This window comes from Corella eumyota, chromosome 5 (genome assembly GCF_963082875.1).
Source record: "Corella eumyota chromosome 5, kaCorEumy4.1, whole genome shotgun sequence".
NCBI classification, from domain to species: domain Eukaryota; kingdom Metazoa; phylum Chordata; class Ascidiacea; order Phlebobranchia; family Corellidae; genus Corella; species Corella eumyota.
This window is the reverse complement of record NC_137494.1, coordinates 3,174,866-3,196,527: the sequence shown is the minus strand read 5'-3', so window position 1 is coordinate 3,196,527 and position 21,662 is coordinate 3,174,866. Positions and strand designations below refer to the sequence as shown.

At 28.5% G+C, this 21,662-nt stretch overlaps 6 protein-coding genes and 1 pseudogene across 7 annotated transcripts; 5 read left to right on the top strand and 2 right to left on the bottom strand.

The window, feature by feature from the left end:
- Nucleotides 1-2,598: 2,598 nt before the first annotated feature.
- On the top strand, nt 2,599-3,770 carry LOC145752642 (sulfotransferase 1E1-like; annotated as a pseudogene). Its single transcript, XR_014283789.1, has 2 exons — nt 2,599-3,476; nt 3,615-3,770. The product of XR_014283789.1 is annotated as a sulfotransferase 1E1-like (transcript).
- Nucleotides 3,771-4,108: 338 nt separating this feature from the next.
- LOC145752641 (sulfotransferase 1C2-like) lies at nt 4,109-5,569 on the top strand. Its single transcript, XM_082568945.1, has 2 exons — nt 4,109-4,928; nt 5,076-5,569. Exons 1-2 carry the CDS (start codon nt 4,242-4,244, stop codon nt 5,229-5,231), a joined length of 843 nt encoding a protein of 280 aa, XP_082425071.1. The 5' UTR covers nt 4,109-4,241; the 3' UTR covers nt 5,232-5,569.
- Nucleotides 5,570-6,827, top strand: LOC145752121 (sulfotransferase 1E1-like). The gene is made up of 2 exons (XM_082568338.1): nt 5,570-6,396; nt 6,535-6,827. The coding sequence occupies exons 1-2, from the start codon at nt 5,701-5,703 to the stop codon at nt 6,688-6,690; spliced, it is 852 nt and encodes a 283-aa protein (XP_082424464.1). The 5' UTR covers nt 5,570-5,700; the 3' UTR covers nt 6,691-6,827.
- Nucleotides 6,828-7,724: 897 nt separating this feature from the next.
- LOC145752640 (sulfotransferase 1E1-like) lies at nt 7,725-8,684 on the top strand. The gene is made up of 2 exons (XM_082568944.1): nt 7,725-8,420; nt 8,529-8,684. Exons 1-2 carry the CDS (start codon nt 7,725-7,727, stop codon nt 8,682-8,684), a joined length of 852 nt encoding a protein of 283 aa, XP_082425070.1.
- A 696-nt stretch (nt 8,685-9,380) lies between these two features.
- LOC145752637 (sulfotransferase ssu-1-like) lies at nt 9,381-10,328 on the bottom strand. Its single transcript, XM_082568941.1, has 3 exons — nt 9,948-10,328; nt 9,641-9,772; nt 9,381-9,536 (listed from the first exon to the last, which is right to left on the bottom strand). Exons 1-3 carry the CDS (start codon nt 10,326-10,328, stop codon nt 9,381-9,383), a joined length of 669 nt encoding a protein of 222 aa, XP_082425067.1.
- Nucleotides 10,329-11,646: 1,318 nt separating this feature from the next.
- On the bottom strand, nt 11,647-18,097 carry LOC145752762 (ubiquitin carboxyl-terminal hydrolase 26-like). The gene is made up of 22 exons (XM_082569095.1): nt 17,859-18,097; nt 17,233-17,374; nt 16,943-16,976; nt 16,694-16,798; nt 16,517-16,617; nt 16,362-16,431; nt 15,963-16,060; nt 15,674-15,807; nt 15,370-15,608; nt 15,048-15,182; nt 14,776-14,896; nt 14,196-14,344; nt 14,024-14,086; nt 13,741-13,878; nt 13,246-13,494; nt 13,075-13,151; nt 12,899-13,005; nt 12,706-12,768; nt 12,522-12,641; nt 12,264-12,414; nt 11,869-12,010; nt 11,647-11,796 (listed from the first exon to the last, which is right to left on the bottom strand). The coding sequence occupies exons 1-22, from the start codon at nt 18,057-18,059 to the stop codon at nt 11,760-11,762; spliced, it is 2,676 nt and encodes an 891-aa protein (XP_082425221.1). The 5' UTR covers nt 18,060-18,097; the 3' UTR covers nt 11,647-11,759.
- Nucleotides 18,098-19,520: 1,423 nt separating this feature from the next.
- On the top strand, nt 19,521-21,172 carry LOC145753191 (zinc finger protein 711-like). Its single transcript, XM_082569591.1, has 6 exons — nt 19,521-19,563; nt 19,993-20,058; nt 20,134-20,221; nt 20,361-20,471; nt 20,566-20,781; nt 21,002-21,172. The coding sequence occupies exons 1-6, from the start codon at nt 19,554-19,556 to the stop codon at nt 21,081-21,083; spliced, it is 573 nt and encodes a 190-aa protein (XP_082425717.1). The 5' UTR covers nt 19,521-19,553; the 3' UTR covers nt 21,084-21,172.
- The last annotated feature ends 490 nt before the right edge of the window (nt 21,173-21,662 follow it).

Sequence of the window (21,662 nt, the reverse complement as noted above, 5' to 3'; positions counted from 1 at the left end):
GGATCAAAAACTAAACTGAAAAAATGTAAATATTAAGAAATAATTTTTTTATTAACCTTGTTAAGACAAACAACCTTCTACAAAGTATATACTTCTGTAGGCCTACTGGCTATACAAGGTCGTAACAAATATAAGTTATCGACCCAATAAGCTCAGTTTCATATTCTACGAAACAAGGGTATAAGCTTTTAATCTATGCGATAAAAAACGACAAGTAACTGAAAAGGATATTTTCAATCTGGATAAGAGCAACAGACCGCGTTTTTATTGCATAATCGATTGGGCTATATAGCTTGTAATTACTTTACCCTCTAATTTTGCACTCAAATATTCGATAAAACGAGTACTACGCCGATATTACACATAAAGTACATTGCAAAAACCCAAGCAATCTCACATACGCAAAATTAAACGTTACTTGTAATTAGAAATTGCAGTCTAAGCAACGACTTTAGAAACACTAATTAGATTTGGTGACGTGAGTAAACCCTTTGGGATTTTACGCCTATACTTAACACAGCCTTCAGTAATGTAATTCTTACGCAACGCAAGGTCAAAATTAAATAAATCCCGTCTAAATGCGGACTTGATAATCTTTTAAAGTTATTTAAAGATTTAATAGGACAAAACATAACGTTGAACCAAAGCATGTTCTACAACCTTGCATCTACTTAGCTTTTTATTTTAAAAACATCTTAAAAATAAGCCTAAAATATTTTTTTGAAAATATTGCTGAACTAAATGAAGTAACAAAATACAAATTCATTTAATAGTTGGACTTTAGCAGAATAACTAAACGACCAGAAGAATCTCAGTTTTATTGACCATAAAATTTAATAAGTTGTCTAATTAAGATTGACATGTACAAAATTCAACACCTTTTGATACAGTCCGAAATAAATGCGAAGTTAATTTGTTTCATGAACTTAATAACATTTGGTTGACCCTAAAATTATAAGTAAGTGATAATATATATATCCGTAGCCTATAAACATTCAAAAGAAAATTACATAAGCGACGCTTACAGAATTCATAAAAGCACGTTGGTTTTATACAAAATTTGCTTCTTGTTTAGGACATTTCAACCAGTTAACTTTTAAGATATTTGTACTTTTGCAGTACATATCAATCTTTGAAACCCAACAAAAAAACGACAAAAACTCCCAATTCTTTCATGATCCCAAAAGCTTTTACACTAAAGCGTTCTTAAGTAAGATTTTTTTTTATTTTATTTTGGTTTTTCGCGCATTGATAAAAGTAAATAATAAATACGATATACAATTAATATTACAACAATGTGACGGGAAAAAAATGACAAAATCAATTTAATAAGTTAAAACATGCCAAAAGCAATAATGTTTATACAAAGATTTTATAGTACATTATGGCATGGTCACCAAACCCAGTAGACGTTGTTTTAAGTCAAAACCAATAAGCAGATTAATCACCGGATAATTACAATCAATAATATTTCAAACTGCCAAAGTAAACTTAAGACTAAATTGAGGCAACAAAATATTATTCTATGTTTAATCTGTAAAGTTGGCCTTCTTAGTGTCGAAATCACAAGGTAACAGTCTTATAATTATTTTCGACTCTCGTAGTTATCTTTTATACATCAAAAACAACATAAACTTAATAATAGTATATGTCACAAGTTTTAGTTGCTCCCTTAGATTGAGTGCTTACCCATGGTTAAGTACCTTTTCAAGGTTGAGTGCCTACCCAAAGTAAAGTGCCTACCCATTTTTAAGTGCCTACCAAATGTTATGTGCCTGCCTAAAGTTGGGTACCTGTTTTAAGTTAAGTGCCTACTCACGTTTAAGTGCCCACCCATTTTTAAAGTTAATTATTATGTTATAATACGCAAATAAGCAAAATTAAAAAGCAAAGTATCGATATTTAATTTTTATTAAAAAAAAGTGTTAAAATATATTTAACAAACCAAAATCAACGTTTATACATATTTTACTTTAAATAGTTATAGAATAGAGTTATAATAGCTTTTTGTAATTAAAAAATATATTTTAGTATAATCAACTTAGTATTTAATAAATCTATAAAATTTATTAAATCAATGTCAGTATCTAAACAGTTTGCAAAAAATTTAAAAAAAGGTTTAACTTGAATGCATTTGTTATTGCCGTCTATGCATGAAAGATTTTACATTCTGCAAATACAAAGGAAATGCGTAGACTTAAAATCAAGTTCGTTTAGCGATAAAACATCTGGTTAAACACTAGTTTGCTTTTTAAGTTGTTTCAAAATATAAATATCAGAGTTGAATAATATATAAGCATTACATTTTAAATAAAGTATAGATGGAGAACCGCTTAACCGACGAAATACACCCAATCAGCAAAGAAAAATTTACTTTATACCATTTTTATCAAGTCAAGATCTGTTTAACTCAGCACTTCGATATCAGCCAGATGACAGCGACATTTTTATTTGTTCTTATCCAAAATGTGGCACAACTTGGCTACAAAACATCGTTTGGTTGATCACAAGAAATGGGCAATCTGTTGATACGAGTGTTGGTTTGTTTGACAAATTACCTTTTTTGGAATTAATGGATTCTGCTTTAATTAAACATGAAGATAATTCGGTTTATCCTAAAATAATGAAAGATTTTACATTCTGTAAAATATAGAACTTTTAAAAATAAAGGTTTGTTTAGCAATAAAACAGCTGATGGTTAAACATTACTTTATTGTTGATTTAGTGTTGAAGAGTGTATAACACTAGGGTATTATATCAGCAATAGATTTTGAATATGGTTTAAATGGAGCGCTTTTTTACCCACGTAGTACACCAAGTAAGCAAAAAAAAATTTACTTTACCTCTTGCATCTACTCAAGATATATTTAACTCAGCACTTTCGTATAAGCCAGATGACAGCGACATCTTTATTTGTTCTTACCCGAAATGTGGCACAACTTGGCTACAAAACATCGTTTGGTTGATCACAAGAAATGGGCAATCTGTTGATACAAATGTTGATTTGTTCGACCAATTACCTTTTTTGGAATTAATGGATTCTGCTTTGATTAAACATGAAGATAATTCGGTTTATCCTAAAATAATTAAAACACATTTGCCTCGTAGATGGTTGCCTTGGAATCCGAAATCAAAATATTTATTTATTGCCAGGGATCCACGAGATGTTGCTACATCGATATTCTATCACCATCTAGGTTTTGAACAAATGACTTCAAAATTTAGTTTTAATGAAGTAAGTATTTCTTGCTGGAAAATCTCACTACGGCGACTATTTTGATTTTTTACAAGGTTATTTAGACAGCAATGATCCTAATGTTTTAACATTGTATTATGAAGATCTACAGAAAGATATAAAGGGAGAAATCCTTAAAGTTGCGAAATTTTTAGGCTCTAAATACGAAGAGAATTTAATGCTCAATGAAGTTATTAAAAAGAGCCATATTAGTGAGATGAAGAAAAATACAAAACATTGGGTAAGTTGCTTTTTTAGTAATTTATAGATATCATTTCGAGTATATTAGTAACAATACTATTCCTTATAATCAGGTCCATTAAAACTAGGTATATTGACTTACAAAATATTTTAGTTAAATTGAATATTAAATTTATAGTGCCCAAAGCCAAGGCGGGACGACTGGCCATTCATAAGAAAAGGTCAAGTTGGAGATTGGAAAAATCATTTAACAAACGAACAAGCTGAACAACTTCGTAAAAGACTTCAAGAAACCGTTCCTCAACTTGAACAATTCTGGTTCAGTGAAAATTAATTTTTTAGTTTTGTATGTCTCAAATTAATTTTTATTCTAATATAAAACATTTTATATATTGTTGTAGATTATAGTTATTACAGCGTCGTTCATAATTTTATTATGTCGTTTTTTTTTACTTTTGTAAATATGTGCATTAAAAAAATTACAGTGATTTTAATGACGTGTATGTTATAAGGAATAATTAACTTAGCATTCAACAAACCTTTACATTCTCGTTACATCAATAATAAGATAAAAAAGTTCGCTATAATGGTTAAAAAAGTTTTAACACTTGAATGCATTTGTTATCGCTGACTATGCATGAAATATTTTACATTCTGCAGATAAAAAAGGAAATGCGTGGACTAAAGATAGAGTTTGTTTAGCTAAAAACATCTTGTCAAACATTAACTTAGTGTTACTTTTGTGTTAAAGTGTGTGTTTATGACAGTTGGGTAATATAGCAGCAATAGATTTTAAATATAAAAGATGGAGAACTTTTTTACCCATGTATTGCACCCAGTAAGTAAAGAAAAATTTTCTTTACCTCTTTCATCTACTCAGGATCTATTTAACTCAGCAATTTCGTATCAGCCAGATGACAGCGACATCTTTATTTGTTCTAATCCAAAATGTGGCAAAACTTGGCTACAAAACATCGTTTGGTTGATCACAAGAAATGGGCAATCTGTTGATACAAATGTTGATCTGTTTGACCAATTACCATTTTTGGAATTTGTGGATTCTGCTTTAATTAAAAATATTGACAATTCTGCTTATCCAAGAATTATTAAAACACATTTGCCTCAAAAATGGCTGCCTCGGAATCCCAAATCAAAATACTTATTTATTGCCAGAGATCCGCGAGACGTCGCTGTTTCAACTTTTTATCATCATTTAGGTTTTGAACAAATGACTTCAAAATTTAGTTTTAACGAAATATTTGAAACATTTCTTGCTGGAAAATCTCACTACGGCGACTATTTTGATTTTTTACAAAGCTATTTAGATAGCAAGGATTCTAATGTGCTTACATTGTTTTACGAAGATCTTCAAAAAGATCTCGGCAAAGAAATCCTGAAAATTGCAAAATTCCTAGGCCCTGAATACGAGGAAAATTTAATGCTTAATGAAATAATTAAAAAAAGCCATATTAGTGAGATGAAGAAAAATACAAAACATTGAGTAAGTTGCTTTTTTAGTAATTTATAGATATCATTTCGAGTATATTAGTAACAATACTATTCCTTATAATCAGGTCCATTAAAACTAGGTATATTGACTTACAAAATATTTTAGTTAAATTGAATATTAAATTTATAGTGCCCAAAGCCAAGGCGGGACGACTGGCCATTTATAAGAAAAGGTCAAGTTGGAGATTGGAAAAATCATTTAACAAACGAACAAGCTGAACAACTTCGTAAAAGACTTCAAGAAACCGTTCCTCAACTTGAACAATTCTGGTTAAGCGAAAATTAATTTTTTAGTTTTGTATGTCTCAAATTAATTTTTATTCTAATATAAAACATTTCATATATTATTGTAGATTATAGTTACTACAGCGTCGTTCATAATTTTGTTATGTCTTTTTTTTAGTTTTGTAAATATTTATGTTAAAGAAATTACATTAGTTTTAATGACCTGTATATAATAAGGAATAATTAACTTAGCATTCAACAAACCTTTACATTCTCGTTACATCAATAATAAGATAAAAAAGTTCGCTATAATGGTTAAAAAAGTTTTAACACTTGAATGCATTTGTTATCGCTGACTATGCATGAAATATTTTACATTCTGCAAATAAAAAAGGAAATGCGTGGACTAAAGATAGAGTTTGTTTAGCTAAAAACATCTTGTCAAACATTAACTTAGTGTTACTTTTGTGTTAAAGTGTGTGTTTATGACAGTTGGGTAATATAGCAGCAATAGATTTTAAATATAAAAGATGGAGAACTTTTTTACCCATGTATTGCACCCAGTAAGTAAAGAAAAATTTTCTTTACCTCTTTCATCAACTCAGGATCTATTTAACTCAGCAATTTTGTATCAGCCAGATGACAGCGACATCTTTATTTGTTCTTATCCAAAATGTGGCACAACTTGGCTACAAAACATCGTTTGGTTGATCACAAGAAATGGGCAATCTGTTGATACAAATGTTGATCTGTTTGACCAATTACCATTTTTGGAATTTGTGGATTCTGCTTTAATTAAAAATATTGACAATTCTGCTTATCCAAGAATTATTAAAACACATTTGCCTCAAAAATGGCTGCCTCGGAATCCGAAATCAAAATATTTATTTATTGCCAGGGATCCGCGAGACGTCGCTGTTTCAACTTTTTATCATCATTTGGGTTTTGAACAAATGACTTCAAAATTTAGTTTTAACGAAATATTTGAAACATTTCTTGCTGGAAAATCTCACTACGGCGACTATTTTGATTTTTTACAAAGCTATTTAGATAGCAAGGATTCTAATGTGCTTACATTGTTTTACGAAGATCTTCAAAAAGATCTCGGCAAAGAAATCCTGAAAATTGCAAAATTCCTAGGCCCTGAATACGAGGAAAATTTAATGCTTAATGAAATAATTAAAAAAAGCCATATTAGTGAGATGAAGAAAAATACAAAACATTGGGTAAGTTGCTTTTTTAGTAATTTATAGATATCATTTCGAGTATATTAGTAACAATACTATTCCTTATAATCAGGTCCATTAAAACTAGGTATATTGACTTACAAAATATTTTAGTTAAATTGAATATTAAATTTATAGTGCCCAAAGCCAAGGCGGGACGACTGGCCATTCATAAGAAAAGGTCTAGTTGGAGATTGGAAAAATCATTTAACAAACGAACAAGCTGAACAACTTCGTAAAAGACTTCAAGAAACCGTTCCTCAACTTGAACAATTCTGGTTCAGCGAAAATTAATTTTTTAGTTTTGTATGTCTCAAATTAATTTTTATTCTAATATAAAACATTTCATATATTATTGTAGATTATAGTTACTACAGCGTCGTTCATAATTTTATTATGTCTTTTTTTTAGTTTTGTAAATATTTATGTTAAAGAAATTACATTAGTTTTAATGACCTGTATATAATAAGGAATAATTAACTTAGCATTCAACAAACCTTTACATTTTTGTTACATCAATAATAAGATAAAAAAAAGTTCGCTATAATGGTTAAAAAAGTTTTAACACTTGAATGCATTTGTTATCGCTGACTATGTGTAGGGTTTGTCTAACTATACCCCACGTGACCAACAATAGGTTGATCGGAGAATAAAATACGCCCCTTGATCACAGATTGATCTCAGTTAATATAAAAATAATACCGATAATGGGCCCAGAATTGCAACTGTCTAACTCGACTGATACAACAATTGAAATACTCTACAATGTATTCAATATTCAGTACACAAGAAAAACAATTAACAAAAACAATACTGGCTTAACACTTACAAATCAATATTACTTTTAACAAAAACTAACTAAAGACCATTTATGAATTGTTAGAACAGGGCGAATCGTATTCTAAATATATGACGTACTAAAAGTAGAATTCCAAAATTATTCCAAGTTACGATACAAATAAAGACAAAAAAGGCGAAACACAAATCACGTGACTAAGAACGCTGGAAAAAGGGAAAAAACTTGAAATGACCAGGCGATAAGGCGATCCAAAAGAAGCGCACAATAGCGGCTAATGGTGTCCAACCGAGTGTGAAATTGTATTTAAAATTAATGAGAAAATATAAATCAGTTTTCATATAAATGGACTTAACACTATGCATGAAAGATTTTACATTCTGCAAATAAAAAAGGAAATGCGTGGACTAAAAATAGAGTTTGTTTAGCAGTAAAACATCTGGTCAAACATTAACTTAGTGTTACTTTCGTGTTAAAGAGTGTGTTTATGACAGTTGGGTAATATAGCAGCAATAGATTTTAAGTATAAAAGATGGAGAGCTTTTTTACCCATGTATTGCACCCAGTAAGTAAAGAAAAATTTCCTCTACCTCTTGCATCAACTCAAGATCTATTTAACTCAGCAATTTCGTATCAGCCAGATGACAGCGACATCTTTATTTGTTCTTACCCGAAATGTGGCACAACTTGGCTACAAAACATTGTTTGGTTGATCACAAGAAATGGGCGATCTGTTGATACAAATGTTAGACTGTATGACCAACTACCATTTTTGGAATTTGTGAATTCTGCTTTAATTAAAAATATTGACAATTCTGCTTATCCAAGAATTATAAAAACACATTTGCCTCAAAAATGGCTGCCTCGGAATCCCAAATCAAAATATTTATTTATTGCCAGAGATCCGCGAGACGTCGCTGTTTCAACTTTTTATCATCATTTAGGTTTTGAACAAATGACTTTAAAATTTAGTTTTAACGAAATATTTGAAATATTTCTTGCTGGAAAATCTCACTACGGCGACTATTTTGATTTTTTACAAGGTTATTTAGACAGCAATGATCCTAATGTTTTAACATTGTATTACGAAGATCTACAGAAAGATATAAAGGGAGAAATCCTAAAAGTTGCAAAATTTTTAGGCTCTAAATACGAGGAGAATTTATTGCTAAATGAAATAATTAAAAAAAGCCATATCAGTGAGATGAAGAAAAATACAAAACATTGGGTAAGTTGTTTTTTTGGTAAATCCTAAATATCCTCAGGGACAGTTTAATAAAAAAAATACATATTGACCTAAAAAAAAGTATTAATAAATTTAATTTAAAATTTTTAGCAATCAAGGCCAAGACGAGAAGATTGGCCGTTTATAAGAAAAGGTCAAGTTGGAGATTGGAAAAATCATTTAACAAACGAACAAGCTGAACAACTTCGTAAAAGACTTCAAGAAACCGTTCCTAAACTTGAACAATTCTGGTTCAGTGGAAATTAAAACAAAATATCTCTCACAACTAAGTTACTTATATGTACCAATAAACTATTAATTGTTACCACATTTAATTATTTACACCGCGATTAAAAGTATGTTTGTCCAATTTAAAAAAATCAATTAAAGTAAATAACTAATAAATTAAAAGGTTATAACCTTGTCGTTAAATTTATTATATTCTGTATTAGAATCATGTTTTAAATGATAAACTTTAATTGTGTTTTGTTTTTATTAAGCTTTACTGCATTATTTGTTGTATATTTTTTCTTATTATCATTAATTTATAAAAAATCTTAACAAACGAAGTTTAATTAAAAAATCATTTATGTTGTTTTTAAAACCTTTAAAAGATATTGTAAATTGTAATAGTAGCCTAATTGTTGTATTATTATGTTTTTTATTTTAAAATAAATTAACTGTTGCTGATTTTTAATAAAGTACTTTTATTGCAACGCTTACAAACTACGTTTATAATATAATTAAAACTATATGTCACTTAAGTATTTGATGAAAATTCCACATGAAATTTTAGATAAAAAATATCAGTAATATATTTAACTAAATAAATAAAAATATATTTTTTTAAGTAACATAAAACAAGCTATAATTAAAAAAAGTAAATGCTTACAGAAATACAATACTATTACATAAAACATACAAACAAAAACTTTAAATTAAAACTTCTTTGTTCTAATTTTTCTAATTTCCACTGAACCAAAATTGTTCAAGTTGAGGAACGGTTTCTTGAAGTCTTTTACGAAGTTGTTCAGCTTGTTCGTTTGTTAAATGATTTTTCCAATCTCCAACTTGACCTTTTCTTATAAATGGCCAGTCGTCTCGTCTTGGCCTTGGTCGCTAAAAAAAAGAAAAAAAAAAGTTTTTGTGATTAGCAAAATACTTAATCAATCTCCAATTTACAATTTATTATTATGATCAAAAGTGTAAGATTATAAATTTACCCAGTGATTTTCGTTTTTTCTCATTTCAATTATGTTACTTTTTTGAACAATCTCCTTTAATACTTCTTGATTATTTCTAAATAAAAAATCGAGCAATTTTCCAAATTTGTTCGCCCAAATCTTTCTGTAAATCTTCGTAATACAAAATTAGAATATTTGAATCCTTGTTGTTAAGGTAACCTTGTAAGTTAAGAAAATAATCACAGTATAAGGTTTGCCCATTTAAAAAAAGATTAAAAATATCATCAAAACTAAACTGCAACGGAACTTCAACAAAACCCAACACATGATTATGTAGCGAAACTACCACATCTCGTGGGTCCCTCGCAATAAACAGATATTTTGATTTAGAATTCCAAGGCAGCCATTTGCGCGGTAAATGCGATTTTATAATTCTTGGATATTTAATATTTGGAATGTCTTTAATTTTTAAACCATGGTGCTCTAGAAAAGGTAACTGATCGAACAAATGCACATTTGTATCAAGCGATTTCCCATTTCTTGTGATCAACCAAACGATGTTTTGTAGCCAAGTTGTGCCACATTTTGGGTAGGAACAAATAAAGATATCGCTGTCATCTGGTTTATACGAAAGTGCTGAGTTAAATCTATCTTGTGTACAGACTACAGGCACAATAAATTCTTCGTGATTGTGAGGGTGGGTCACATGATTTTGAATAACTTCCATTTTTCTTAATTTAAAACATCCAAAAGTTGACTTCGATTTTTCTTAAACCTAGCTTAGGTTATTTATATACTAAATATTAATATTTGATTAATATTTTTAGCGCACATAACTACCTTAAAAACAGGAAACTGCACTTGTTTTTACTTGGACAAAACGAAAGATATTGGGACATTTGATTGGGTTATATATTTTGAAACCAATTTAACGTTTATTTTAAACATATTTTATTGTAACTTGATTGTATATTTTAACGTTAAGTAATTTTTTTAAAAAGTTGTGGATTTGAAAAGGTTGTAGCGCAGCGCAATAAAAGCAAAAATTTAAAAGAGTAATCTACTAGAGCAACATTACTTTTTGTTTGAATAGTTTTTTTAAAAGTCTTTTTAAAACTTAATTTATACCTAATTTATGTAAAGTAAAACTATCAACTTTATAACGTTTCTTTAAGCTTATTCTTTGTATTTCGGCTTGAAAATTTTTAACTAGACAAGAACATAAGCCCCACACTTTAAGTTTAAAAAAAAACTATAACGACGTCAACATTTGTCAATTACTTTTTGCAAAATAAGTGCTATCTTAAGAATAACTACTTGACAACATCAATGCAATATTTATGATTTAATTACTCTGAATAATAACTAAAACTGGTAAAGTAATGACTCAGTGGATAAAATATTTAATTTACAACTCAAATCATAATGCAAAATATAAAACAAATTTAAATGGAACGGAAACAAATGTAACATACATTTTGGTTTGTACATAAAAACGTAAAACTAACAAAACATAATTAGATATTTGCCTATGTAATTTTTCTTGCAATGGCTAATAAAAAAAACCTTCGTACCTTTTTTTGGTGTTAGTTCCATCTCAAAATTAGCCAGCTTTAAATAGATGGTTGATCTTGAATTTAACATTTTTCTTTTCGAATATTTAGAGTTAAAGAGCTGGTGTGGTCGCAGTGTTTCTCTTTTAATCATGTTGAAATTTTTTCAACTTGCACGAGAATACCATTATTTTAAAATTGGTCAAGTAGTTTGAGATATCGTATTTGCAGTCAAAATATTGTAAATAGGGAAGTTCGCGAGTCACGTGACGCACGACGTCTTCGTCGTAAGTTCATACGCTAGCTGACATAGGGAAATATTCTTATTTTGCCCTATCTTTTTTTTTTGCAGAAAACAAACTTAGCATGAAAAGGATAATTAAGTCATATTATATAAAAACATATTTTACTTTTAAAGTAATTTCAATTGGGTAGGCTGTATTAAAAAAATTCTAACAAATTAAGCACCCCATCTCTTTAACAATTTTCTGAAAATGTATTTCGCAGATGTTAAATAATTTTTCACAGTCTAACAAATAAACGCAATGTAAGGTTGAAATAAGGTGCAAACATAATTCAACAAAGAACAAAAATATCAACTGCGTTCAGGTACGAGTTTCGTTGTAAAATTTCAAAAAACTTCTGCAAAAAAAGATATTTTGGTTAATATAAACAACGAAAGATTTTATTGAAATATTTTTATTGTGTATTTACTTGTGAACATAGAAAAGTAAATACGCAGTTGATTGCCTTCCCAACAAAACATCGTCTTCTGAAATACTTTCAACATAACTATCACTACAGTAGTTCCACTGTTTGGCTTCGTAATTAGTTAAAACATCGCTCACATAATGACCTGAAGTATAAATAATTAAAACATTAAAAAAAAATGAACGCAAGTTCAATAAATTAAACTGTTCGATCTGCTTAAATAATTTTAATTATGTGTCATAACATAATTCAGAACAAAAAACATTGTAGGATTTGAAATATTTTTCGTGTATATTTATTCTCAATGCAGAAAGTCATTTTAACGAGCTAAAAAATGGGTTATGATAAATTTGGAAAGTTAAAGTTAACTACAAATTTGAAGGTTTAACTTAACCGACCCATTTTTGATGTCCCTCCTTGATGGCTAACAACACTAACCAGATGGTAACACAAATCATTGTTATCATCCAACGTTAGGGGGATTTCCTCTTGGGGTTCGAGGGGTGAGTTTTTATGATTTGGGTCAATTTGTCTTGGGGAAGTAGTACACTAAAGAAAAGTATTTTTTTGAAAGTTTTTTTATATTTATAAAAATTAAAAAGTACTTTGTCTTAACAGAACTATGTCATTGTAATTTTCTTTGTTTTTTTTGTTACATTTTCATTGTTGTTAGCACCATTTTCATTAACAATGACTTCATTGTTGTTGTTTAGAAACACATCTTCATAAATAATCTCATTGTTGTTGTTGTCATCAAAAAACAATTCATTCTCGTTCTGAAAAAAAAAAATTTTTTAATTTTTACAAAAGTTGTAAACAACTATAAATTTTACTACTTACAGTGCTTAAAAATGTTGATAGTTCTCTTTGCTCATTAATAGATCGTTGCGTAGCCAGAAATACCTAGAACAAAAAGATTTAATTAAGAAAATTAACAAAATTAAAAGGATAGTTCCTTCAAATAAATTAAATAGAAAAACCACAAATTTTTAGACAATTAAAAATAAAACAAACGCATATGTATATTATTTACTTGTTGTTCTTCATCTAAATTAACATAGTCATCAAAATCAGTTTTGTTTGTTTCTGACGAGTCATTTTTCTCAGACAATGTTGAACTAAAAGTTTTCTTTTTCGACACTATAAAAAAATAATAGGTTAACTTTAAAGTAAAAATTTAACCTGCTATGTTAAATTATAGCAACTTACATTTAACTTTTAATAAACTATCAGGCATTTCATTGTTGTTGGTATCTTCTATATTGTCGTTGTTATTAACAAAGTCACTGCAAAAAAATTACAGAGAAAAATATTAATTACAGATAAAATAAAAATCTGAAAAATAAATAAAAAAATTTAAAAAATAGAAAAATAATTTACATCATATCATTTTCAGTGTCACTCCAAACTGCACTGTCATCATGATCGGATATTTTAGTTTGTAAACTCTTAACTTCTAAAGATGTAAGGTCATTGACCTCTGGTGGATCAGGTTTAAAAGTCGTTGACCTTAGGTTTTTGTCACAAACTTTAGTAAAAGATAATTTGTTACTGAACTTCACATTTTGACGAAGTTTTTCGCTTCCATGTGAATTGTAAGAATAGCGTTTTAAATATACCATCATTATTCTAAAACAAAAAAATTGCATTTTTAAATAATATAAGTTACTTTTAAGTATAACTTATAGCAAATTGCATTTAAAATTTTGAATAATATGTTAACTAGTTTAACGGATAAAAAGTTTGATTTAAAAAATCTGAAGTTTTATGACTAAAAATCAAAAGTTTTAAAACTTTTGGGTCTTTAAAAATACAAGTTATAATTATCTATTAAACAAAATATTTTAAACCAACATAATATTAAACAATTAGTGCCTTGGTAGTTTGGTAATAAACTGTTCAACTTCAGCATTTTTACTTTTACATTTTTCACACAAGTATTCAACTTTCTCAGACTCAAACGACATTTCCAACAAATTTTGTAGCTCCATAGTGCTTCTAGTGGATGAATCGCTGGCCAAAAAAAAATTTTATAAATATTTATTCGGATAAAAATTTTTTCAAAATTTCCATAAATTAAATTTAATAATTTAAACTTAGCAGTTTTTTCTAAGTATAGGTATCAATATTTTAATATAGTTGATAAACATAAACATACCTCTGTTTTAGTTCAACAGCAAGATCATACTGGTCATTATCTTTTTGCGTTACAGTTTGGCAACTAAAAACAAAATTCAAATTATTAAAGGTTCGAAAAAAAACAATACATATGAGATAATTTAATTAAAAATAAATTAATTTACTTAATAAATATGAAAAAAAAAATTTACCCTAAACAAGTAATTTGAAGTCGAACTAAAAACAGAAAGTTCTGGCTCACTGGACATATTAATTTTTGTTTATTTGCTAAAATCTTGTTAGCGGCGATGATGTCATCTTTAACGAGGTCAAGGCATAATCTTATAAACTCATGTGCATCCTGGATAAATTAAAAAAAAATTTTAAAACGAAGAAAAAAAATTTAATTGCTGAAATTTTTTTAATTTTTTATTTTAAACTAGTCGATAGCCTGCCCTTAGGTCGAGATTTTAATTGTCATATTATAATCGCAACTCCCATTTATTATTTGTAAGTGATAATTTATACACTTGCACTACAAACAACAGTTTTATTTATTATGTCAGCCTTATAAATTGAACACATATCTATATTTGTCCACGAACCTCCATTATATATAGATAATTGTTTTTTTTTCAGAAAGGGGCTTATGACAATCATGTCATATTTACAAAATCATGCACCAAATAATTTAAAAAATTAACAAGTATCTTGTTTTGTCCTTATTGAACTAAATTAATCTTTTTAAAAATTTTCGTTAAAATAGAGTTCATTTTTTTAACAAATACCTACATGTTGTGCAGATCCATAAAATTGAGTAGCGTGACTGCTAATCGATCTTTTCAATCTTCGTAGAAGTGAGTTTTGATCCAATCCAGATTGAGGTTTGTACTGCATGAGGTTTATTAAACAACTAAAAAACATTAAAAAGTAAGATTAAATAATAAAAAATAAGATTCACTTTAAAATTGAAAATATAATCATGTCAAAAATACAACAAATTTATTAGATTAAGTTTAACAAAAAAACAACATTTACAGACAAATTTTAAGTTAACTACTTACTTGATCACACTTTCACTTGAAATAAGTTTTTGAGTTGTAGACGATAAACTTTTGAGGTTAGATTGAAAGGGATGCAAACCAAACAGGGATTGTAAAATTGAGTTCATGTAACAAGTATTACCAAGGTTCTGAAACCTAAAATAACAAGCAAATATTCAGTAAATTTAAAGTGTTTTGCATACAAATAAAACGTGTTTTGCATATGAATAAAAACGATAACTACCTACGCACCACATATGGCAGTTTATATGTATATATTGTTTACTAAGCCCCGTTATAATGAATAATCATTGAATTTTAAAACAAAAAAAGTTGTTTTTACCCGTTGATATTAGATGAGTTAAAAACACTAGAGTTAGCTTTTTCATTTAATGGCAAAAAGTCATCAAAATCATTGTTATTGTTTCTGTCATTGTTGTTGTTATTTTTGTCATTGTCTTTGATGTTTTTGTTATTGTTATTGTCATCGAATAATGTAGTTAGGTCTTCAGTTTGCGTTATATTCGGTTGAGTTTTTTTTGGTGAGTTTTGTGATAATTGTAAAGACCGACGAGCTGAATGCTAAACAAAAAAAAATAAATTAAAATAAATTTGGAATAAAATTTTTTTCAAATACCTTTTTGTACCTGGTAGGTTTTGGTTGGGGTAAAAAAACCAAGACGTTGTTGGGGTTTTTGAGTGGATTTCGTTGGAGTTCGGACTATTTTTGCAAACACTGGACTCTGTTTGTTACTTCCATAAAAACTTTGACCACTTACAGCTAAAAAAAAATAAATCATTTACAAAAAAATGTATGAGGCAATTAAAAATTTTATATTTTTTTGAATTTAAAGTATGCCTAGGTAATTAAATTTAAATTAATTCATAAAAGTATATATCTTGTTGGTAGACTGTTATGTTATACTTTATTATTACTTTTGATTGGTGCACTTTCTGGTGAAGTGTTTTCTTTTCCTTTGTCAAAATTTTTATTTTCATTGAACTTTTCATTTCTGCTTTCATTTCGAGATTTCCTAAACAAAGCAGAATTTGTATAAAAAAATAGCCAATATATAGTTGTATAGCCAATATCTAGTTCATATTTTCTATATCACATTAAGATAAAAAATTGTATTTTTTTAGAGGAATTTGTTGTGTTGTTGAACCATGTGTTTAGGCTATAAAAATGCACAAAGCTTAAGAGCTAATACAGTGACATTCGTCCAGCTTAAACCCAAAACCTTCTGGCTTGCCAACCAATACCATTGAAATGCCAGATATTAAATAACAACACATATATTAAAGAATATTACAAAAAATTGCAAAAAATTAAACCTAAAATTTTGAATTGTTTTGGCATCTAAGGAACGTCGATCGTTTTTATTTTGATAACTTTTAGGTGGACCTGTAAACCAAAATAATAAACATAGAATTGTGAAATTAACTTTAAAAACATGTTTTTAATTGAAAATGTGTGATTTTACACTTACTTGTTGACCACCTTGACTTTTTTCCATTTTTTGTGTTTTCAAGTTTTCTTTTAACTTCAGAAAAAGATCTTTTATTTGCCGGAATTTTTGTGGGAGTCGGACTAAAAAATTTAAATAAATTTATAACAATAATATAAATTTATTTGAGTTGGTGTTAAAGTAGTAAAAATGCTTTACCTATTATAAGCCTGGAAGTAACTAGATGCTCTTACACTGTCACTTATTGATGGTGTTTTAGAAATTGGTGTTTTTACTGATGTTTTTATTGGTGTTCTTGTAAGACTTAATACAGTTGTGGTAATAAATTATAAATATTATCATTATAATTAAAAAGTTATAGCAAAAAATTAAATAAAATATTTATATATACTAAGTTTTAAAAATATTTTTTTTGAATTTTAATAAACAAAAACTTTTAATAAATACCTTTCTGTGCATCTTAAAAGGTAATCGTGTTTTGCTAAAAATTAACATATAAAATTTACCATTAGCACAAAATGATAAAAGTTACTTTTAAAACTATAACTATTTTAACCACATGATTCGGATCACTTATGTTGTTCAGTTTCAGACAAAACATAATTACACTATGGTCCTCCTAAATTCTTTCCTACAGTAAACGGAAAGTTTTTTTGTTTAAAGCCGGACAACATATGTGATCCAATCATTCTTATATACACAGATTTTTTATATTTTTTGATAAAAAAGTTATTTACCTTCGCCCAAAAATGCCTCCACTTTAATTGCAAAACAACGACTAGTTTTTCTTATGTCAAAGTTTGTCATTTTATTCAGATATTTGATTATAATTTTACCCTCATTAGGATAAACCTTATATTCATCTTTCTTTTGAAAAAGCTAAAAGATCAAAAAAAAAACATTACATAATTTTAAAGTAAGGGTGTAATTTTAAAGTAATCTACTGTGTAAAAATAGTCAAAAGTTTTGGTATTTGCTTCACATTTATTTATCGTCGATGTGAGAAGGTTGTCTTCAAGCCCTAAACATAGAGTAACATCAGTGACCTCAACCCAGTCGCGAGTTATCTTTGGCAATTTGGGATATTATAAAGATTTATAATTGCCCTATATGTATGCTGCTGATAAAAGGTTGGCTCAGCAGAAGTTCTTAGCATACACAGCGTTTTACCCAAATGCGCCACAGCATGAGAGCAGTGGAAATCGAATCCAGGACCTCGTGTACAGAAGCAAAGTGTTCTAACCACTACACCACGCAGCCAGATTTAATACTATTCATAACAACAAGTATTTTCACATATTTAAAATAAATATTGCTATTTAGATATAAACGTAATTTAACAAAATATAAAGAGTTTACTCACAGGTATATCAATTCGTTTTGCACTTTTAAAAATGATTGTCATAAGCCTTTCTCCATTTTCTATATTTTCAGAAAATAAAATGTCGGCGGTTGTCCAATTCATTAAAAGTTGATTTTTCTTTTGAGAAAATAAACGAAGTTCTACATCTTTTGCGCTGTAATGAACTTTAACTGCAGACGAAGGACTAGCTGGGTCTGTCATTTCGTTTAAATATATAATTTTAAAATATTCAAATGATAACAAAAATCTAAAAAAAATCGTAAAAATAATTGAAATGTTTATATTCTTTTTTCAGTCGATTTACTTTTACTTGAATTGTACAATGTGTTATTTTTTTAATAGTATATGTTACAATTAAGTTAATTTATTTATTATTAATGGTGAAACCAATTATTCACAGCGCGGGTAAAGTTACAAAACATGTGATTTCCCAAAGAAAAACAAAAAACATGTAAGTAAATACTTTTAACAGATGATGTCAAGGAAATTTTCTAAAGTGTCTACTTTTTATAAATGTTAACTGTTTATCCTCAAATACTATTTGATGCATAAAATCTTTTAATTTTGTGTAACATGCTTAAGTTTAGCTAAAACTAGAAAAAACATTAGCATAGATTAAGCGGGAAATTTTATTAAACAAACTTTACATTTTATGATTAAGCAAACACAAATCCACTCAACACTGCTTTTAATAATAAATAAACAAAAATTCAAACGAAACAAAAATATTTATGATTAAAGCATCCAATATATGGCAAATCAACACAAAGACTTTAATGTATTCAAGCACATTCCATTGGACTTTGATTAGCATCGCTGGCCGGACTTTTTGCGCCTGCTTCGAGACTACAATCAGGTGGTATTTTCATTTCTTCGATTATTTTAAGCGATTTCACGTGAAGTTCTTCACCAGTTCTTCGATGTACCATATCCATTTCTTCTATTTCATTCTCACTTTCGGTATCTCTTTGGTCACTTGACTGGTATTCTACATCAGATAATGTATCGCCACAAGCTACTGGGTTAAAGTTGTCATCTTCGTCCGAGTTGTATTCAATCAAGTCGGTTTCCATTAGATTTTGAATATTTGTGCATTTTTTAGCAGCCTTTGGCTCTCCATTACCGGACTCTTTGTCTTCTTTGTTGGCACTGTCAGATTCGTAATCTTCCGTCTCATCAAGGTTAACATTTTCCTTGTTCTTTTCATCGTACACCAGCTTAAAATGTCGTTCGCTACCCCGCTTTGAAAACTTGACTCCCGCGGCGCACTCGTCTTCGCCACTTGAGATTTCGTTGTCGTCCAACGTGTCGTCAATCTGTGGAGGTGGTTTGTAATTTTCCGTGTCCGACGCCTCGTCTAATTCAATTTCTTCGTCTTCAGAAGATTGAGTGACGTTATCATCTTGGCTGCTAGCGCCTTCGTCCTGAGATGTAGTATCAGCAGCATCAGCTAATTTTTCGGTTTTAGCAGAAGCAACTTTGCTTTCCATTTTTTGTTTTAGATAATAATTAGTTTTATAACAAAAAAAAACAATACCTAAAAAAACAACAAAAAAACTTTTAATAAAAATACGACATCTAGCGTATACGAGTTTACCACATTGAAGGGGATTTTTTTCTGGCTGAAGCGCTTATTAATTTTTTGCAAATGCTTACTACTAAGAAAAAAATAAATATTAAACAAAACAAATTAAAATGGATACTGGTACGTTATTGTTTATATTAAAGAAGCCTATAAACTTATTTACTTTTTAATATTATTTGGAGGAATTAATATAAATGATACCGGCAGCGTGGTGTAGTGGTAAGAACACTTGCTACACCACACATGAGGTCGTGGGTTCAATCCCCACTGTTCTCATGCTGTAGCGCCCTTGAGTAAGGCGCTATAAACGGTGTGAACTCTTGCTGAGCCAGCACTTGATCAGCAGTATAATTATCGGGCAATTATAATCTATAATATCCCAAACAGCCACAGGCAACTCGAGACTGGGTCGGAGTAACTGATGTTACTCTATGTTTAAGTCGCGCATTCGACTTTCCCACATCAAGAATAAATATATATACAAAAAAAAAAAAATAACAAAACAAAAATAAACTAATTTTTCACTTTGTAATAAATCAATGTTTTTAGATTTTACAGTTAATGACGAAGATTGTGTTATTGATGTTGTTTCGATTGCTGAACCAAACAAAGACCGTAATTACCTTACATCATATAAAATAAATTCAAAAACTGAATAACCATTTTTAAAGAGATTTAATTTTTCTTTAGTTCAAAGCCCAAGCTCGAAACCGAAACTAAAATGTGTGGATTGTGATTATTATACAAGAAAGTCATCAAAGATGCACAAGCATTTGCTGTATAAATTTAAACTTATTATTCTAAACATACTAATAGATAAATAAAATATATTTTATACAATAAGGTACATGATGTTTAACAATAATTTAATAAATTTCTTTAAAAAATGATAACTCTTTTAACAAATGTTTTTTTAGCAACAACCATTTTGTGTTAACCTCTTATAAATGTCGAAAATGTGACCACGTTGCCTTATCCAAGAAACTTTTAAACACTCATCAAATAATCAAACACAAATATTCAAAAAGGTAAAAAGCTTAATTTAATTTGAATTTTTAATAACTAAGTATCCAAAATCAAAATTTTAGTCTTCAAAATTTTAAATCTTTTTTATAAAAATAGAATTCCAATGATTGAATATTGTGACAAATGTGCATTTACTGCCCCAACTAAAAAACTTATCAAGTCCCACCATCGACTTAACCATGTACGATACCAACCCTGGACTTGTGATGTTTGTAAAAGAACTTTCAGGAATGAATATGATTTGATTATACATAAGTTGGAACATCCTGAACAAGAAGATTTTAAATTTTGCTGCGGAATTTGTGGATTTCGGTAAATTAAATTATTTTTGACTTTTAAAACAATTTTAACATTCGAAAAGCAGATTAAAGGAATTTTACATATTAATATAGTTAATAAATCATTTTCAAGGGCATATATTTTTTTATGGTAATTATATTTCAACTATTTTTTTGCCTTCTTTGAACATAGCCTATTGATGGTTTATTTTCTCTCAAAACAAATCTTTTTTAACAATTTTTTTTTGTTTTAGTGCTGTTACAAAATCAAAGATCAAGACTCATACCATTGATAAACATTTCAATCATTTTAAACCTAATAAGAAATGGGTTTGAACAACTTAATGTGAATTTAATTCAATATTTGCTATGAACTTTTTATTAATTATCAATCCTTTTATGTTTTTTGAAACTTGATTTTTATACCATGGTTATTTTTCGTGTGTTTTTGCTTGTAAATAAACTACCGAATTTTAATCTTTTAGTTTTTTTAAATATGTTCAGTTGACAGCTTAATATGAAATACAGTTGCCACGTCACAGCATTAAAAACCACGTGACCAAGCGCACACGTCAACAATCTTAAAACCTTCATGTTACTTATCACCCAAAATAATTTAAGTTGTAACACAACAAAACTCTATTAAAGTTTTTTAACATTCTAAACACATCACAAAACTTAAAATACACAAAATGTAGTTAAAAATATACCTTCCAAAAAGCAAATTAACTAACCACAATGCTGCTTAAACTAATTTACACACCTTTTGAACAATTTGACTGCCAAAACTGACCATCACTTTGATAAACTGATTTAAAACTAAACTATTGTATTCTACCAAAACTCTTTTTTACCTCCTACTACCACCTTAGGTTACTTAAAAATTCAAAAAAAACACACGCTCTTAATTAGCGA

Bases quoted from the DNA above. Each gene is read 5' to 3' on its own strand.
- LOC145752641 (XM_082568945.1), top strand. From the start codon at position 4,242: ATGGAGAACTTTTTTACCCATGTATTGCACCCAGTAAGTAAAGAAAAA. The intron at 4,929-5,075 runs AAACATTGAGTA...TTAAATTTATAG, and splicing joins GTGAGATGAAGAAAAATACA to TGCCCAAAGCCAAGGCGGGA.
- LOC145752121 (XM_082568338.1), top strand. From the start codon at position 5,701: ATGGAGAACTTTTTTACCCATGTATTGCACCCAGTAAGTAAAGAAAAA. The intron at 6,397-6,534 runs GTAAGTTGCTTT...TTAAATTTATAG, and splicing joins AGAAAAATACAAAACATTGG to TGCCCAAAGCCAAGGCGGGA.
- LOC145752640 (XM_082568944.1), top strand. From the start codon at position 7,725: ATGGAGAGCTTTTTTACCCATGTATTGCACCCAGTAAGTAAAGAAAAA. The intron at 8,421-8,528 runs GTAAGTTGTTTT...TAAAATTTTTAG, and splicing joins AGAAAAATACAAAACATTGG to CAATCAAGGCCAAGACGAGA.
- LOC145752637 (XM_082568941.1), bottom strand. From the start codon at position 10,328: ATGGAAGTTATTCAAAATCATGTGACCCACCCTCACAATCACGAAGAA. The intron at 9,773-9,947 runs GTAGTTTCGCTA...TGTATTACGAAG, and splicing joins CGAGGGACCCACGAGATGTG to ATTTACAGAAAGATTTGGGC. The intron at 9,537-9,640 runs GTAAATTTATAA...TCTTTTTTTTAG, and splicing joins GAAAAAACGAAAATCACTGG to CGACCAAGGCCAAGACGAGA.
- LOC145752762 (XM_082569095.1), bottom strand. From the start codon at position 18,059: ATGACAGACCCAGCTAGTCCTTCGTCTGCAGTTAAAGTTCATTACAGC. The intron at 15,609-15,673 runs GTACAAAAAGGT...TTTTTTGTTTAG, and splicing joins CCCCAACCAAAACCTACCAG to CATTCAGCTCGTCGGTCTTT. The intron at 14,087-14,195 runs GTAAATTTTTTT...TTTTGTTTTTAG, and splicing joins CTTCAAATTACTTGTTTAGG to TTGCCAAACTGTAACGCAAA.
- LOC145753191 (XM_082569591.1), top strand. The intron at 20,472-20,565 runs GTAAAAAGCTTA...TTATAAAAATAG, and splicing joins AAACACAAATATTCAAAAAG to AATTCCAATGATTGAATATT. The intron at 20,782-21,001 runs GTAAATTAAATT...TTTTTGTTTTAG, and splicing joins TGCGGAATTTGTGGATTTCG to TGCTGTTACAAAATCAAAGA.